General features: G+C 41.7%; 1 protein-coding gene across 1 annotated transcript; it reads right to left on the reverse strand.

Annotated features, from left to right (window-relative positions):
- Window positions 1–648: 648 nt before the first annotated feature.
- crabp1a (cellular retinoic acid binding protein 1a) lies at window positions 649–17,248 on the reverse strand. The gene is made up of 4 exons (XM_041039234.1): window positions 16,954–17,248; window positions 13,173–13,351; window positions 4,429–4,542; window positions 649–1,016 (listed from the first exon to the last, which is right to left on the reverse strand). Exons 1-4 carry the CDS (start codon window positions 17,021–17,023, stop codon window positions 966–968), a joined length of 414 nt encoding a protein of 137 aa, XP_040895168.1. The 5' UTR covers window positions 17,024–17,248; the 3' UTR covers window positions 649–965.
- Window positions 17,249–18,477: the final 1,229 nt, after the last annotated feature.

Here is an 18,477-nt window from a genome sequence, read left to right on the forward strand (position 1 = left end):
ACGTGTCTCTCGGGAGTGTCTGGGAAGCAGCAGAGCAAGTGACGAATGCTAGCAGGGAGTGGGAGGTGGAAACATGATGGATGTGGGGTTTTCAAACCCAAGGCTCTTTTAAAGGGGAATTCAGGCTTTTTATGAAGTGTATTAGTGCAATTTCATCTTTGAAGAGGTTCTTGCACATTACTCCAAATTCCTGCACCAGTTTACAAGTCTTTGAGATTTCAGGAGCAAAAACCTAAAGGTTTTCTATAAAGGACACACCAGTCCTCAAAAGTACTGGTTTTAACTTGATATATGGTAAATATTCTAACGGTTTACAGCCTGATCTATAACTAAGAACATTAACACTTTTGTTCCCAAAGCCAGAAACCTGGCAGACCTGAGAAGGTGTGAGGACCTGAGCAGGGCTGGGACAAGACCTTCTCGGTCCCAAGCAGACATTGACCTCCCACCACCTCCCACCCAACGTCACAGCTGGGTGTGATCAGGTGTGACCTGACCCAACTTTGATGTAGCGAGTTACTATAGTGCCATGGTACATCACCAGATTACTGTATGATATGATGTAAACATAACTATCTTCATACCATGTTTTTAATATAAACACATATTATCAGGAGAGAGGCACTGATTCGGTTCGTTCCATTTTTTATTGTTTCTTGTTGTTGAACATGAATACTTAATCGATGCAATTGATGATTAAATCCTACCTAAACAGCTGACACCAGGGTTGTAGATATGGACACTGAGATATCCAGCTACTGTACTGTAGACACAATACTCACTACAAGTTACCAGATTACTAAAACATTGCTATTGTATGTGGAGACTATGGAGACTGATGCTTAGAGACTACACAGGATACTTTGCAAATGGTTTAGCACGTTAGCATGACAGAGTGTTGCTGGGTTTAAACGGGTTGTGGTGCATCTGGGTTCCTGGATTGTCCAGAAGAAGGCTGTGGAGCTTCATTCCCGGACGTAAATCCGTGTGCACACTACGTCATCTGCCCCAAAAGTCTGGAGGAAACAAAACAAAAAGACATTTTTGCATTTTAGACACCAGATAGTACTCCCCTGTGGAAGCACACTCAGACATCTGTGGACACCAGGGATGCACAGTTGCTCTTATTATGCTACTTCCTAGTCTACTTGGAAGACGGATTCTAAACGTGCAGTGGATCAGTGTCTACATGAAGATGACACTTTCTTCTTTTCCCAAAGTCTGGGCAACTTCCCCTAGTTAATTATTGCACATTTGATTGTCTTTATTTTTTTTAAGACAAATTGTGCAGATGCAGGAGGCGACAAACCTTTTCAAAGACGAGAAGTTGGTGCTCTCATAGTGTAATGATCACAACGGAATTGGACAACCACACAGAGCCTCGCATGCTCCCACTGATGATAAACTTTACATCACTCAAACCCTAGTGGACCCTCACGTTCTCAAGGATGTAGGAAGTATGACACTAACCTAACAATGTGTGACAGCACATCAAATGTAGTAGTTTTGTTTCAAGCATACTGGACCTTTGTGGGTCTGAGCTGCGCAGAAATTATATTCAAGATTGTTGGTTATGATATCATTACCATATTGTTTGCAGTACAAGGGAGGCAAAGTTGATGGGCTGACTAAAAACATAAAATAAAATTCAAGTTTGAGTTCACAGTGAAGAAAAGCATCCAACTAAGTCTCAAATGTATTGATGTGTCACAACATCACAGATAAAATTACGGCCAATGATCTGGGTCACACCACAAAGTGTTGATGATGAAACCAAAAGAAACTGCTTAATAACTGATTTATGCATCCCTCTGAGGCACGGGGCTCGAAGTGACTGAGTCCAATCTTCAGATGTGCCATCATTTTCAGATTTTATTTCAGGCCGATGTAGCTGCAGAAAATTCACACGCCTTCGCTTAAAGTGTTTTCCAACTAAGCCAATTAAACGGATCATGCAAATCGTATGGAAATGTGGCCCACTTACAGTGTGAACCGCCACAGACGATCAGACCATTGCTTTATCGTCGTTAGCCCTCCTTTGAGTCTCAAGCTGAAGCTTTGGGATGGTGGGGTAGTCTCTGTATCTGGGGCCTCTTTTGGAAACAGATAGATATGATTCCGATTCAGAGAATTCAGTTTTATTTTGGTTTTTCCAGTTGCTTGTCCCAAAAGAAAGAGGTTGTCTGGGTACAAAGATGACTCATGTCTCAGTTACTCTAGAAAGGCTTTAAAACTTCCAGGATTCTAATGATACAGTATTTAATTTAATTTAATGCAAGTTTATGAGCAGGTGTTTTTATCTATGCTGTGAAACTGCACTGATGTCATTTCCTAACTGATGTCGAATGATTCGTTTGAACATCTGGAAGAGTAGTTAATCAGATTTCCTATTTACACATGTAGATGTACAGTATAATAGTTCCAATCACAATCAAGTATTGACAAATAATATTCCACGTGTTGCAGTTGAGAAGACGACTCTGCTGCGGTGGGAAAAAAAAGAATGTGATGTTTGAAAATGTTTGGGAATTAAGTGTTGAATTTTGAAAAATATTTTAACATACAGTTAGCCAAGACAGGGTGAAACTGACTGGAACATTAGAATGAACTTGTTTTAGTTATGATAGTTATGATATATGTAACAAGTATATATGTAACTACATAAGTAGTTGATATTTTGAACCAATATACAGTATTTCTAAAATTTATTTCTTCCTTGGCAAATAATTGCAAATAGTTAGTGCCCCTTCATAAATGTTATTTGACTTTAAATACATTTGTATACAAAACAAGGAATATAGATTTTGACTTCCATCTCTTACTGTGTTGTTACATTCGGACGGGATTGCTTCAAAGCCAAAATAGAAAGGAGGAGGGATTTCAGCAGCCAATAATCATTTGAACGCACGTATGGGCATCAAAGTATTGTATTAAGATAGACTTGAAAACTACTTTACCAGTTTGCCATGTCTTTCTGTAAATCTACATTTCTGCCATGTGGTTTAAACGTATGTCTCTCGTGGTGCCTGGGAGTTCTGCCTGAGTGGACATGTCTTCACCAATAAAACTTGTCACTTCGCTTTCTGTCCACAGCTGTTCCTTTTTGTCCTTTACCGACAAAGTCAAAGCTGCTGTTGCACCAAAACTAGGGCAGCTGTCTCAGGTGGATGATGAGCAGATTTACTTGTTAGTGTTGTCATGGCAACAAACGCGAGCTGCGTGCACAGAAGGAGAGTTTCATACCGTATACCTACAGTATATGTAAATTCAACTATACGATGGATGAGTGTGACTCTGTGAGGCTTTTTGCTGAAATTCAGAATTGGGTCTCTATGAGCTGCACTTTAAACGTGGTCTGTCTGTGGGCTGGAAGATGGTGTGACAGCAGGGAGGACTGAGGTGAGAAGAGCAGAGAAACACACAATGGCTCGGCTGCTGTCACAGCTCTGCCAGATCAATCTCCATAAGTGCATGAAAGCTCCAGCTCCTCCAGGGCAGTCGGTGGGCCAAAGGGTCACCAGAGCGCCGGGCGCTGTAACACGCTCTGCCTGTTTCCCCCAAACACTGGAAAAGATTTCACATGTTCTTCTCAGCTCTTCTTCTCAGCACTGAAGATATGATTCTTCCCAGTCCTTGCTTCTGGCTTCGAATATAAAGTTCTGCAAACATCCTGTGATTAATTTTTTCAGCATCAAAACCTTCTATATTGTTGTTTCAAGCTTTTGCCTGTTGGACATTCATCTTACAAGTGCTCAAGGAACAACAAAACAGAGCGTGGGAGCGCTGAACGTTGAGAGAGGAAAACTGCCGAGGCCCTGAGAACTGTTGGTCTTGTCAGTTGGTCTTGGACTGCTCCCCTGCACATCGTTCGAGGGGCTTTAGACCCATTGACTCCTGCCCATATTAATCTGGCTAAATACAGGGGGTATTACTGCAATGTCAGCGTAGCAGCTCCACTTGTTCTCCTTTCAGATCTCTCTGCGGGGTGGATGAAAGCTTGGCTCCTTGGGAAACAGCCTCTCTCATTTCCTTTACGGATGAATCTCCAGGGTTACTTCATTCACTCCCTGCCTCGTTTCATTAACCGTTTCTCAAACAGAGCACACTAGCTGCTTGAAAATCCCATTTTAATGCATCTGATGGCTCCTGAGCCTCCATGAGAACAAGCCACATAACAGACAAACCATACAGATTAGCTACCCATTAGATCATATCTCTCTGTGTACTTAATAATGTTTTGGAATTAATATTTTAATCTTTTTTTGCTTGTTTTGTTTTCTCTCAGCGTAGACCACAGCCAAAAATAAGAGTTCATTCATTTACTAAACTTCAGAGCTCTTGTCTTTGTCAAGAGTTTTCTTTTCTTTTCTACTCAGTGATCTATTAAGAGGCTTCCAGTAAGATAATGAGCCATTGCTGTGCACTCACCAGTGTGAGCTCATCTCCGTTCAGCTCTCGGGTCCAGTATGTTTTGGGGCCCTGGCCCTCCACCAGGGTCTGCTGACAGTGGATCTTGTTCTCTGACTCCCAGGTGGCGAGGCTCTGCAGGGGGGGAAGCACACCAAGGCGGGAAGGTCAACATGATGGTGTGAGTGATGGGAGAACACATTACATTTACACCAGAATCATTGATTTGTGTATTTGAGTGTAGTCAGAGGAATGCTCTGTTGGGTTGGTTATTTAGTTTGCTGAGAGGTTGAATTTAAGGGAAAACGTAATGCTACAGCATACAATGATAATGGTGAGACAATGATGTACATAAAGCCTTGTGGCAACAGTGAAGGGAAGGCCCTTTCTTGTTTCAACATAACAATGTCCCTGTGCGCAAAGTGAGGTGCAAAAAAAATGATTTTGATGTGGGAGAACTCAGAGCCCTGACCTCAACCCCATCCAACACCTTGGTGATAAGACCCCGTTTGAACCGGGTCTAATCGCCCAGCATCAGTTGCCGCCTTCACTAATTCTGTTGTGGCTGAATGGGAGCAAATCCCTGCAGCCAGGTTCCACAGTCTGGTGGAAAGTGTGGAGACTGGTACAGCAGCATGTTAATGCCCATGGTTTTGATGTTCAGCAGTTATATATGTGTGTGTCACCATTCAGGTGTCCACATACCTTTGGCCATATAATGTACAGCCTACTTAAACTGACATCGGGCCCCCCATGCTAAATTCATTAATAGCCAGGTCGAACCTCAGTGAACAAAACAACAGAATATTATAAATGAGTGGCCTGACTAATGAAAAGAAAAAACACAGAAATCCTATTAGCACTTTGGTCGGTCAGGGTCCCAGTCTGCTAATACGCTTCAATAATAGTTCAAATGACTTCAACAGGCTTAAGTCAAACTCTGACTTCAGGACTAATTTCTCCTTAAGTCACGGACTCAAATTGTGTATCAGTGTAAAGAATTCATGAAAGATCAGGACCAAGTTGACCCCGTGGTGCTAATTTGCGCTGAAGGGGAGGATTTATGGTTTTGTCCAGCTCGGGGTCCATTAACTCCACCTCATGTTTCATTACCTCAACTGTCTACTGTCACGCAAGCTGTTCTGCTAAAGGAACAGTTAGACATTTTGGGTAACACACTCAGGGCTGCCAGCTCTCACGCACTGAGCGTGAGATTCATGCAGCTGACACAGATCTCACACCACTGTCTGAGGAAGCCATTGTCTTGGCTTCCTCCGACGTAAAATTTGTGATCTTTAAGCGAAGGAACGGCGTCGTGTGCAACAACAAGTCATTGCGATGCACATTCCCGTGAAGCAGCCAGTCACAATGATTTTGTTGTCGAGCAACTAACATTCTTCAGGTGTTACTCAGAATCTGCTGATTCACCTTTGTAGAGCTGACTTATGCAGAACAAGGTGAGCAAAGTTACTGCAGAATTTCAGAAACTCCATTTTATGCTGAAAACGTGATAAAACGAGGGATCAGTCAAACATCTGGACATGCATCGAAGTTAACATCGTCAGTCTGGTCTTCATTATGATGAAAAAGTGTTATCAATCACGTCCAGATTTTTGACTGGTACTGCAGGACCACGTTTTCCTTGTTTTCAGTCTTTATGCTAAGCTAAGCAAACCATGTCCTGGTATGACCAATCGATCTTTGTTGTGAACTCTAGAAAGAATATTTTCCAGAATGTCAGATTGTCATTTTAATGGCTGTATTAGATCTTTAGTCCAAAGATTAGCCTGCTCCTTACATTTTCTCATCAGTGCTGGCTTCGTGTCGCTGTCTGATTCTTATTATGTTTTCCCATGCAGCTGAAATGTGTTTTTCCTCTCCATAAAGCCAAATGCTTTTTCCTTTTCAACATATCATCTTAAGCTTGTGACCCCGCTCCAAAGTCTGGGGCGGATCAAAGCTGCCATTGCCTCATCCAACTCAAGAACATTTACATCCAACAAAATACAACTCTGGACAGGCCTTATTATAAAAACCCATAATGTTTTTTTCCCCAGTTTTTTCTGGCATGGTAGCATATTTGTAGTGTTGCTCATAGACAATGTGTTTGGACATTTGTACAATTTTGTGTTTTAAAAAACACCACTACTCAGTTTTGGGTGAAGAAGCAGCCTCTCTTTCTCAGAGGCAAATGTTAATCACCATATCAAAGGTAAGGAAAGCCATCATGGATCCCTGCAGGCTTTCTCAGACTTTGCCAAACGGAACAACAGCAGGGTTTTTCTGCAGCTTTCTACAACTCTCCTTCTGATTTTTTCTTTCTTTCTTTTTTTTTTCTAATAAAGCCAGAACCCAGAGAGTCAATTAGCCACGGCTCCATTTTAGCGTTAGCATCACTCAGCCTCTGACTTGGATGGATTTTCTCTCATTCTCTCCACTGCACATTAACTCACAGACAAATTCTCACACATTGTCCTTCTCTTCCAAATAACACACTGGAGCTTGTGCACACACATTTTAGACCAAGATAAATTCACCCTACTGGTCCAAGGCAGTTGTTTTACCATGTCCGTTTTTTTGTTTTTTTTTTTGCAGCAGTTTAATTATAAGAACATCTGCTGTCTTTGGTTTTAGTTTGGTCTCTCCCAGACTTTATGAGTTTACAGCATTTCTTCCCAGAGCCCAAAATAACACACTCATCTCCACCTCTGGACTCATCTCTTCCCACAGTTTGATCCCATTATCTCTCTCTCGTAAGTCTTTGCTCATCACTTTTTCCTGTTCTCAGTAGCTCATACCCTAAAGACACAAAATGTGAAGCACAGTAGCTCTTTTTTCCCCTACTAAGCAACAAATCCAGATCTGAGTGCTGAAGACAGAGCAGTTCCTTAAGCTGCACTTTCTCTAATAACCACAGACTGATGGACTGAATGATGGGTTTCCATAAGAAGCTATGGTCTCAACGAGGCGTTGCTGTCTTAGAGGGACTCTTTTGGGGCATGGTAATTTGTTCAAATTGTTCTGATGGCATCCATTTTTGTTTTTAAAAAGTTGAGGCAATTTCAGTGAAAACTGGTGCAGTTTTTATGTTTTGTTTTAAACTCATTAAAGACTCTAGATTACGCTTGAATTTGTCTGGAATTAATAAATCGGAAGTTAACTCATTGAACATATTTCTCCAGGGATAATTTCTGGAAAATGAGCAGAAACCCACCGTTTCCTCCACAACAGAAACTGTGGGCAGTGCCACAGTTGCTATGCCTTCCCATGTTTTCCAACACAGTGTATATTGCACCTGTGAAATTACCTTCAATCTTGAAAGGCACCTATAAATCACTGTGAGGAGCAGACAGAATAAGATAAAGATTTTTTTTTAGCCTTGAGTGAAGTGAGTCAGATTGTACAAATGTGTTTTGTGCTGCCTCTGCAGGCTAAACAACACACTGTCAAAAGTAACGAAATCACACTGATGTATTAGGCTCTGTCTGTACAAGAAACACATCCCCACCAATGTCTGCAGGTCTGCTGAGCTTCACAGAAAAGAATTATCCTCATATTTACACTATATTATCACGTCATAAGTGTGTGGTCCTTTATCTGGACATACACATGCAATTTTATCCTTGTACCTTCTGTCAGGATACAGTTAAACTCCAGAGTGGATGATACGTTTGTGTCCTATGTCATATTTGATTGTTCCTGATAATCAGATTTTGTTTCTGGTTCTTATTCACACAGCATGTGTGAGTCCCTGTGCCTCTCCACGCAGCCCCCATGGCAGGTGACTGATACTAAAAGCTTGTCTCTATAGCAACCAGCTGGGTTAAATAACCCCACTTATCTGAGTCTTTTTGCCCAGAAGTGACTTGCGTTGTTGTTTCCTAGAAAAGAAAGCTTATGCATTCAGGTGGAAATACTGTAGCATCACCTCAGATGCTGTTTTATTTCTCAGAAGTTAGATAAAATAAATAAACACCTGCAAATCAGAGCAGGTACATAACGGCCTCATTAATGCTTCCACTCTGCACTAAAGCCTGTCTGGTGTCTGTTTCTCTGTGAGTCTCTGTGACTGACAGGAAACACCTTATCACTTTCTCCTCCTGGAAGTGAGGAGAGGCCGTCTGATCCCACCGCACTCGCACAGATTAACCGGAGCTTTTTAACCTTGTGGCGGTGTTAATCAGCCCTCTGCTCTTCGCCAGGCACAGATCAGCGTGTAATCCCTTTAACCATGGGGGCAGACTGTCTCAGCCAAAACCCACTTAGGCCTCTCCTGCCAACTGCACCACCTGAGAGTCCGCCAACTCCCCACACCCCCACCCCCGCCCCAGCACATGTGCCAGTGTCAGTGGGCGCTGCCTCCTGCTCCTGCAGGTGTATCTCCACTCTTGCGTATGATTGCCACACAAGAGCCCAGTGTGCTCGATGCTTAGAGCCACCGCCTCAATATGTGGTTTACAAAAACTGACCAAATGTACAACACAGAACAGTGGAAATGGTGTTCACTTCTCAAAGTCTGCTCATTTTAGGGGACAGAGCAAAATTAGACAAATTAACATAAACTACAATAACTGGCATTTTACATGTAAACAATTCCTTAAGTGACTATTTGCATTTTGAAAAAAAGGGTCATTCCCAGTGACAAATCACCAGAATCTGCAGTCCCCCTCTACAGAGCATTTTAACATTATTCAGCTCATTGTTTTGGTTTTCTAGCCCACAATTTTCCTGATTTGATTTAAAGGCTCTAATCAACTGTGCTTCCAGCAGCAGCAGCAGCAGGCAACTGTTTTCAGTGAAAAAATAACTGTTGATAAAACCACAACCTGCTCCTAACTATAACCTGCCCAGCAGCAGATGCCAGAGAGACGAAGCTGGTGACCAGCGAGACCAAAACAGAGCTAAAAGAAAATGAATATTGGACTTACATTCATCAGGTGGTCAGAAACACGAATGAATGATAATTTTGGTCTATGTTTGTTGGATGTGTAAAATGGTTCCCCATAAAAACTTTATATGACTATAATATGTCAATGTTGTGTTTATACATTGTTCTGTTGCCCCTAAATGGCCCAAGAAAAATAAATACCACTTCAAGGTCATCATATTTTTTTGTCTGAGGATTTTGCCAACTGGTATCTTCCTCTGTGATGCTCTTTTACTGCAGCAGCCCTCACTCTTTGCCTGCAGTCTGGTCTTCAGCTGTGAAACACATCATCATTGTGAATCCAAAATGAGAACGGGGTTTGCAGTCAACTCTAGGGCAACTCGCAAACCTCCTCAAACATCCCAGTCAGTTCACTGTCCACGCTATATTTTTTATATTTTTTTTGCAGGCGCATGCTGAGATGCTGACGCTCAAACCCAAACAAACGAACGTGGCAAATTTGTGATGACAACTCGACTTGTCGACCTCGTAGCAGAGAGGCTTCATGTGGCAAAAAAAGCCAGACTGAGAGCCATCAAGCCCTGCCCGGTACCCAGCATGCCCCAGGGCACAGACAGAAGGAGCCACACTGTCTCCTGGGATGTGAAATAGGTCATGTCTGCTCCCCCTGACTGCAACATGGAGCTCCAACCATAAAACAAAAGGTGTGGAATAAAAATCAATATCTCATATTTTAGCTGTTGACTGCTGTTTAAACCTCTAAAAAATGTTAAAACATTTTGTGAACATGTAATTTTACATGTTAAAGTATGTAATACAGACAAAATGTAAATCAAACACTTAATGAACACCACACTGCACATCCCCAGTTGGGCATTGTGGTTTTCAGAAAATACATATCTCCAATTTCTAAGGCTGTTGGCTGAAATTTGTAGACTTAATGCAGTGCATGCACGCCATTACACATTTTTCCATTTCCATGTGCAATATTTCTTCTCCACAAGCATGAATATCACTACTTTCTGTTGCCCAGGAATGTTTCAGGATGGTAAACTTTCAGTAGCAAATTTGAGGATGGAGCCAGAAACTCTCCAGGCCTTTTGGAAGAAAAACCTGTGGAAAACACTGTGTTCATTATTCCACCATTTCTATTTTAATTTTCTGTCCTGGAGTTTATAGAGTAGTTTTAATTGTCCAAGTTTTCAGACATTAAATGTCCAGTCTGTGATCTAAATCTAGACAAACGGATCTGATGAACAGCTTTCATCCGAGATGCATTTTCTTTTAAAAAGAAAAAACAAATAAAACCCCAAATGTACCTAATGGTTGGGGAAGACAAGTTATACTGTGGCTGTCAACAACTCCCCATCCTGAATGTGTTACGCAACCCTCCTGTAACACTGCAACAGCCACTGCAGCCTGTTCTCTATGAGAAGTGTGTACATACAGATGGATGTGAACATACTGCAGCACAGCACACAGAACTTATTTCAAACTTCATTTTCTCCAGGGATCATATGCCCCTGTGGGTGGCAGGGTGAGAAACTGCAGGTTCAAAACTGCTCTGCCGATGTGTCCTTTAGCAAGACGCTATATTCGTACCAGCTGCAGGATTTCCACAAAGAAAAAAGCTGCACCTGTTTAACAAATTATTTTTACATGATTAGAGAAAAAATAAAAATCTGCTTCCTCCTTCATGGTTGGATCTACATGACATACAACATGAAATCTAATCAGTCATATCACATACAGACTGCTTATTTATGACTACGTTTTCAACAGCTGTTAATGAAGATCTAAAGGATTCTCTGTTTAGACTGTTGAATTCATACTTAACATGCCCCCTTGTCTGTCCATGAGTTTGAGGGCACAATGCTGGGTTATATCTTAACATTGTTTACCCACTGTGTCCTTACTGGCACCAAAACAAGAGTCTTTTTCCCTCCAGCTCAGACACTGGTTGCTTAGCAGAGGGCAATAAACAGATGTCAGCCTCTGGACCATTAATGAAAGAATCTCATTGCCTAAAGTGAGTCAGTGGCAGTGTGTTTTTGCGGTGACGTCTTGACTTCTAAATTTTTCAGCTCTGGAGCATCGACTCCTCTCTCTGAGTTGGTGCAACAAAACTGTCAACCTCATATACATCACATGGAAAATCACTGGAACGTAAGAGTGTTGAATGGGTGAAAGTTTGTTGATTCTCACATCAGTCCCCTCCTCTGATAAGTGAAAAATAATTCATTATTGGAAATGTGGGACAAAATTATACAAGATTTCAGATGCTTTGACACAAATTAGAAAAACAGGTGGCGCTCAGATATGAGAAGATGATCCTAATGTGTCTTCACATTATCAGGCTCATCAATCGAGCTGCCTCATCCTCCTTATCTAATTGAATTAACTACATATTTATTACACAGTTGACGTCAGTGTCTCAGTGATCAGATCATATTAGAAGATGTGTCCGAGAAACCAGTCCACTCGTATTTCATGAAACAGTGCGCAGCTGTTTTATCAGGGTTTGTACAGCAAAAGTCCAGCTGTGTACATTTTCAGCTCTTTGTACTGATGAATTACAGATTAGTTTTTACATTTAGAGAGAAAGGAGAGCAGAATTTCTTATGAGATCCAGGAAATTTATAAGGCTTTAATGTTTCCCCAAAAATAAAAAAATAAAAGAAAGTAGTGTATGCCTCTGGGTACTTTCCAAACCTGTGCAGGAGCTCCGACTGTGGACGGGGATGTGAGAAATCCCCCTTAGGGCCTGAAGAGGTTCAGAGAGAAAGTCTCATCATCCCAGCTCAAGCTGCCCTTAATCCAGCTGCACAGGCGTGAGCATGATACCAATGGATGAGACTGCACAGAGGTATTAATTTTTCATTGAAACCCTCGACAACAATAGCAGGGAGGGAGCTCTGAAGACCTTGAGTACGCACACAAAGACTACCAGGAGAATCTAAATGGTGTGAGAAGTTTAGAGGATACATCAATTTAGATATCTGTGGGTGTTATGATTAAACAAGTGTTTCCTTTGTTCATACAGGAGCAGATTTATTCACTTCATGTCAAAGAAGACACCTCTGTGTTCACATTTCATGATGTTACTTAATGAAAAAAAAACTTAGAATAGAAAAGTGGAATAGGTACAATAACCAGCCCTTTCTCCATCAAATTACACTTAAATACTACTAAATTCAATTGGCTTGTTGATGATGGTGAGTCCACCCACAATGTGACCGTGCACCTGGATTTTTGTCCCCCACAGTCCCATTCAATAAAAGTCTATGGTAACACATGGTGGACAGCAGTGATAGAAACGTTTCACAGAAAAGAAACAGACAGACGTTTCATATTTGAAGAGAAAAGAGAGAATGTGTGTCTGAGGGTTTAAGAACATGTAATGATGGTGAAAACAGGAGGATACCATGAAAAGCATTATTTACTGTGCATGAAATTAACTTCATTAAAGGTTAGCAATGAATATTTCAGTAATATTAAAGCTCCATGCCACTGGTTTTGCATGTTTTAGCACATTTACTACAAATCTACTATACTACTTTCTTTTCTTTTCTGTTCTGTTCTGTTCTGTTCTGTTCTGTTCTGTTCTGTGCTCTGGGATCTTTTACAGGACTCAAGCTTAATAGTCTGTTAATAGATTTTCAGACTGTACAGAAAAATGTAAACCATTGCTGCTGGAGCTACAGAAAACATAAATAAGACAACCTAAGACTCTATAGTATGCATTCACTGATGGTCGGTGAAAATGTAACGTGTACACGATTTATTGTTAAAGAGCTAAAACTTTATGTAATCTGTTGAGTTTGACTGTGTCACATTTCAAAAATCTGCTTTTTGCTAAACTTTTTTGCAGCCCTACCTTGCACTTTCGCCCGTCCACTGTCTCCTCGTCGAACTCTTCGCCGATGTGGAAGTTGATCTCGGTGGTGCGCACACTGGTGGATGTTTTGATGTAGAACTGCTCACCGTCCTGGCGGATCTCCACGTGGGGGTTGGAGGCCGCCGCCACAGCCACCTTCCTCAGCATGGCGTTCACTCCTGAGCAGGTACGACACCGGTCAGAGCCACACGAGGAAGAAACAGGCGTCAGTTTCATCAGTTTAACAAGATGAATTTAGATATTAAAGGGGAAATCAGTGGGATATTCCACTGCCTCATAGAACATCCTTGGCGATGTTTATGGTTGCTTTCCTAATTTTTTAAACTTGGTTTGTAGTTGACAATTACTACTAATTGTAGCTGTTATTGCAGTAATTACAGTAATGTGTTTTGTATTTTACCTCTTTCTGAGGAACACCTGTTTCATGACTGTTCTATTTGATTAGCTAATATATATTTTTGTGTTTATTACATGCCACCATGCCATGCCCTGAATTACAGGAGTGCCAGAGGCCATTGTTTTGCTTCGTATTGGTCACAAACAGAGGTCAACAAGAGTCATAGCTGTAGAAGAAAGGAAGAAAATATTCTAATGGTTGATCTCTGCTTCAAAAGCAGAGACACCAAAGAGAGGGTCTGCAAATGTGGCTGCATGTTAGTAATGAGTAATTTTCTGTTTGTGAGAAAAAAAAAATCAAATTTACAGAGAAAGTGAGAGACAGACACAAATCATCACAAAGGAGAGATGAAACCTGTCGTTTCTTTTCATCTTGTATGTTCTAGCATTTGCACCAAAACAACCTCCAGTACGTTCTCTTGTTCTCTTTCTGTTCTGCTTTACCCTCGACCCCACCCAGATTTAGACCTCTCCAGGCCGTCATGCCACACTCGATCAGACACAGGACCAGAGATATACAGGCACATGATGGCCGCATGTCTCTTTGTGTTGATATGTGTATTTAATCGTGGACATCCACAAGCTTCAATTTTAACCAAGAATGACAGAAACGTAGACGTTTCAGAGTATAAATATAATAAATGTTCCGTGGCTCTGACAGAAACCTCAACTATTTCTCAAAAGTGGGAGAAATCTGTGGAATTTCTGGCCCTGTGTGAGGGATTATTCAGCCACGTCTGGGAGAAAAAAAACCCCAACTCCTAGGGACGTCAGGGCAGATCAGCGCTGGCTCTCCCTTTGTCTGGTGGCTGTAAGAGTGGTGATGTTGCGCGTGGCACAGCCCAGGCTTGTGCACCACTTTGGCATGCCCTGTTTTACTCTGCAAGGGCCATCTGGCTTTATGTCCTGCCAAAGGTCCCGGATCTATTGTTCCACTGACCTTTTCTACCAATCGTCGAATATTTAACGAGCCTATAACTTCACAAAGTTGTAAAGTTTTCATGGAATTTCAAAAAATTAAAAAATTCAGCTGTCATCGGTTTTGAGAGATCCTCCTAACCCCAAAACCACTGTGGTCTTTGCGTGGTCAACACCCAGGAATAAAAACATGTTGATTTGACAGCTTACACTCGACCCCACCCATGATCTGAGGGATCATGCCATGTGTTTTTACAGCATCAAAAATGTATGAGCACCAGGGAGCCACACGTCTGTCCTCATTTCTGAAAAGCTAGCATTTTCCCAAAAAATTATGGTTTAATTATTAAGAATTCTTGGCTTCATGTATGTGTGTGTACAGCATGGAGCACATGGCCTTGCAGAAACCTAGGACAAGGTAGTGAAAGGCTTCTTTTTACCACTAATGACCAAACATCTCAGGGTTGTGCAGATCCTGATGCTCAGATTTAAACTTCAGTAGTTTCTATGTCCTTTGCATTTCTCACCCACAGTCTTCATTAACTCATCCGAGCTTTACACAGTCAACACCGTGGCTCAGAATCAAAATTGTACATGAAGCGTACAGTGTTTTCACATTCTTTGATCAAATGCAGACACATATGCCTGCTCTCAGTCAGCCAACTGTGAGTCTGATCAGTTCGTACAGCTCTGTTCACTCAGCGTGTTCCACTGCACCCTGGATACAGCAGTCCGCTCCCACAGCAGGGAAACCTCAGAGTCAACAGATAATTATGAAGATGTTGATGGAAAGTGGCGGCCGCGCAGCACTGGAATCCACATTAGTTGCCCATCACGGCCCTCAATCGACCAGGCCCTTATGTAAGGGCGAACGAGTGATCTGGTCCAGCAGATGTGGTTAATGTGTTCATGAATGGATGAGGTGCTGAACTCAGACAGTGACCGACTGCTCTTAAAATCAGAAGAACTGTTTGGCCTTGTGACCCTTGGACCACAGTAAATCATGGGTGTGGTGTTGAATTTGTGAGAATTCTGACTCAAAATGAATCAAATCCAAAACATTTCAGAGGTTTTGATTGATGGGTTTATACTGTCCTTAGAAATAATTGTACTCTTGGACAGTCTTTTAGGGTTTTCTCATTGACACCAGGGTATTAAACTGAAGATTAAAGGCTGAGGCTGTTATTTATCTCGGTTTTCATATCGTTAACAAATCCCATCAAAAGTAAAATAGTCCATCTCTGAATACTTTCTAACTTTCACAGCTGGTCTGTGGTTCTCAGATCCTAATTCACAGGTTCCTCTCAAAGCCTTAGTGATGTCCTACAACAGCAGGACGCTGCAGATTGTAGTAAATGTCTCTCAAACAAGAGTGAAGAGTACATTTGCTGGAGACGATTTTCAGCTGCGGATTGATGTACATTTGGTATTTACAACAGGGCGATGGAGTATTTGGGATTGATTTGAAATTAAACTAGAGTTTCATCATGAAGGAGAAATATATCTTGCCTTATAAACCTTAAAAGAAGGAGATGGTCCAGCACATAATGGCGGGTGAGGGTTTTTAAAGAGAGATCGCAACACCAAAGCAGAGGCTTTTTTAACCGAATTTACAATTCGATCCTCAGGAGCTCTCACGTGTGCTGTTAAGTTGCTGCAGAGATGCACGAATAACTAAACTGTCAATTGTTTCATGGTACAAAACTGTTCACTTCTCAACTTAACTTGCCCAGTTTGTGCTAAAACGAGAACTATTCACGTCTAAAAAAGTTCTAATTGTAATCCAGTTTGGTGTCAACACTTCCCGGAGAGTTGTTGAAGCGGCTCGCTGTGCTCTCAGTGGGACGTCTCCCAAAAGATTTCTACATCATTCTAAAGACACCCGGCTCTCTGCTGTGCCCTCTCTGTTTCAGCGGTCCCCGGCGTGACGAAACGCTGCAACACAATTGAATGACCCAGTTAAACTGGTCCAAATCTAAACCATCACAATCATCAGTTAAGACCAAGGAGGATGAAAAAGAATGAAAAAAGATAGGACACAAGAGAACGCCACCGGGCTCCAGAGACCTCCCCTGGCATTGCTAATGCATGCCCTACTTAAATGCTTAACATGAATAATGTTGTGCCCCCCCCCCCCCCCCCTGTCTTCATGCAACAATACCACGTCTGTTTAGGCTGGAATTTAGCATCCAGTGCTTCATATCTCCTGTAAAGCCGAGGGATTTCCCTTCAGCAGCATCTCCCCGTAGACCTCTGCCTCCTTTTCCCAGGGAGCTTCTCCGAACAATAAGATGTTGTTGGAAGTCAGGCATGCCATTCCCAAGGAACAAGAAAAGCTTTTTTTCTGCATGGACATGATGGATAGTCAACCTCATGCAGGGATGCGGTGCTGCTGGTTATGGGGGGGGAGAGAGGAGAGGGAGAAAAGAGACAGGGGAGGACTCACCCAGGGCTTTGAGAAGTTCATCAAAATTCTCACTCCTCTTCATCTTCCAGGTGCCGGCAAAGTTAGGCATGTCTGCTGAGGCTGAGTGCGAGGGCTGCAGAAAGAACCTGTTCCACGCTCTGATGTCTCTCTCCCTCTCTTTCCTCTCTCCTCTGTCTGTCTTTGACTCTTTCTCACCCTCCTCCTCCTCCTCCTCCCGCCTGTGCTCCTGTCTCCTCTGCTCTGGGCTCAGCCTCTCACTCACACTGTTACACCCAAGTGTTTCTCTGGGTTTTTTCTTTGTTTATTTATTTATTCGCACAGACGGGTGCTCACATACACACACACACACTCTACCGCTTCTTCGTCTGTGTGTCTCAATGTGCCGGCTGCAGTCTTGTCTTTATAGCTTCTGTCTTTAATGGGAGTCAAAGGAGGTCCCTCCCCCTGAAAGCTCTGCCCCATTAATACAGTCGAGCAAGACTGACATGACCTGCTCTCTCTGGGAAACAGAACCGCTAAATTTGTTCTTTTAAAGTGTATTTTTAGAGCTTTGGTTTGTCGACAACTTGATTATGAATAGTCATTTTTTTTAATGTGGAGGTTGGCTTTCATTATCATTGACATCCTTTGGCAAAAAGAAAAACAAAGAAAAAGAAAAAAGGAAGGACCTTGGGTCACAGGCTTTATTTTTGGTGAAATGAAAACATTGAAGAAATTAAAGTTAGGTAAACTTTGAAAACTTTTATTGTGGAATATTCTCTTTGTTGCTTACTTTCGGACATTAACAGGGAAATGTGTATTTGTTACATACACATTATATTGTATTGCATTAATTATTATGCTAATGTAATGTATTATCATGTAGTTGCAGGACTGCATCAAGCTTGCAACTACACTGCAGTCCTGCAATAACACAACTACACAAGTGTTTGTGTTATTTCCGTGGGTTTTCTGTTGACTAAATAAGTTATTACAGTAAAACTTTGAGCAAATTAGCCTCAAACCACGACTGAACCACAAACATGGATCAAAGAGATGGTTTGCTGCGCTGATAATGAATCATCTAGATGTGCTCTTGTTGATTTCCCCCCAGGCTTTAACAAAGAATTATTTATTTATTATGTATACCTCAAATTGTATTAATTATGCATCAGTCTGTTTTTATTATGTAATGTGGAATCAGTGTAATCATTTAAGGTTTTTTACACGGTTGAGTTAGAATGAGCTTTTATGCAGTGCAGTGCTGCAGGAGAACTATGGTTGAGGTGCCCTGCAGCAAGTGTTTTAACTCCAAACCGCCTCAAGTGAGCTGTTTGACCAAATTTGAAAGATTATGAATATAAGATCCTGTAAACTGTAACAAAGGGAAGATGAATGTTGCTGTAATCTAACAAAGTGCCTTTATAAATAGCCAATGAATCTAATTAAATCTAATGATATATTGCATGTTACATGAAATTAGGGGCTGTATGAAAATGATCAGGGTGGGGAGGAGAGGTGAGTCACAACTTTTCATGATTTTAATAAAAGGGAAAAAACTAA

Source organism: Toxotes jaculatrix, chromosome 5 (genome assembly GCF_017976425.1).
Source record: "Toxotes jaculatrix isolate fToxJac2 chromosome 5, fToxJac2.pri, whole genome shotgun sequence".
Lineage (NCBI taxonomy): Eukaryota > Metazoa > Chordata > Actinopteri > Toxotidae > Toxotes > Toxotes jaculatrix.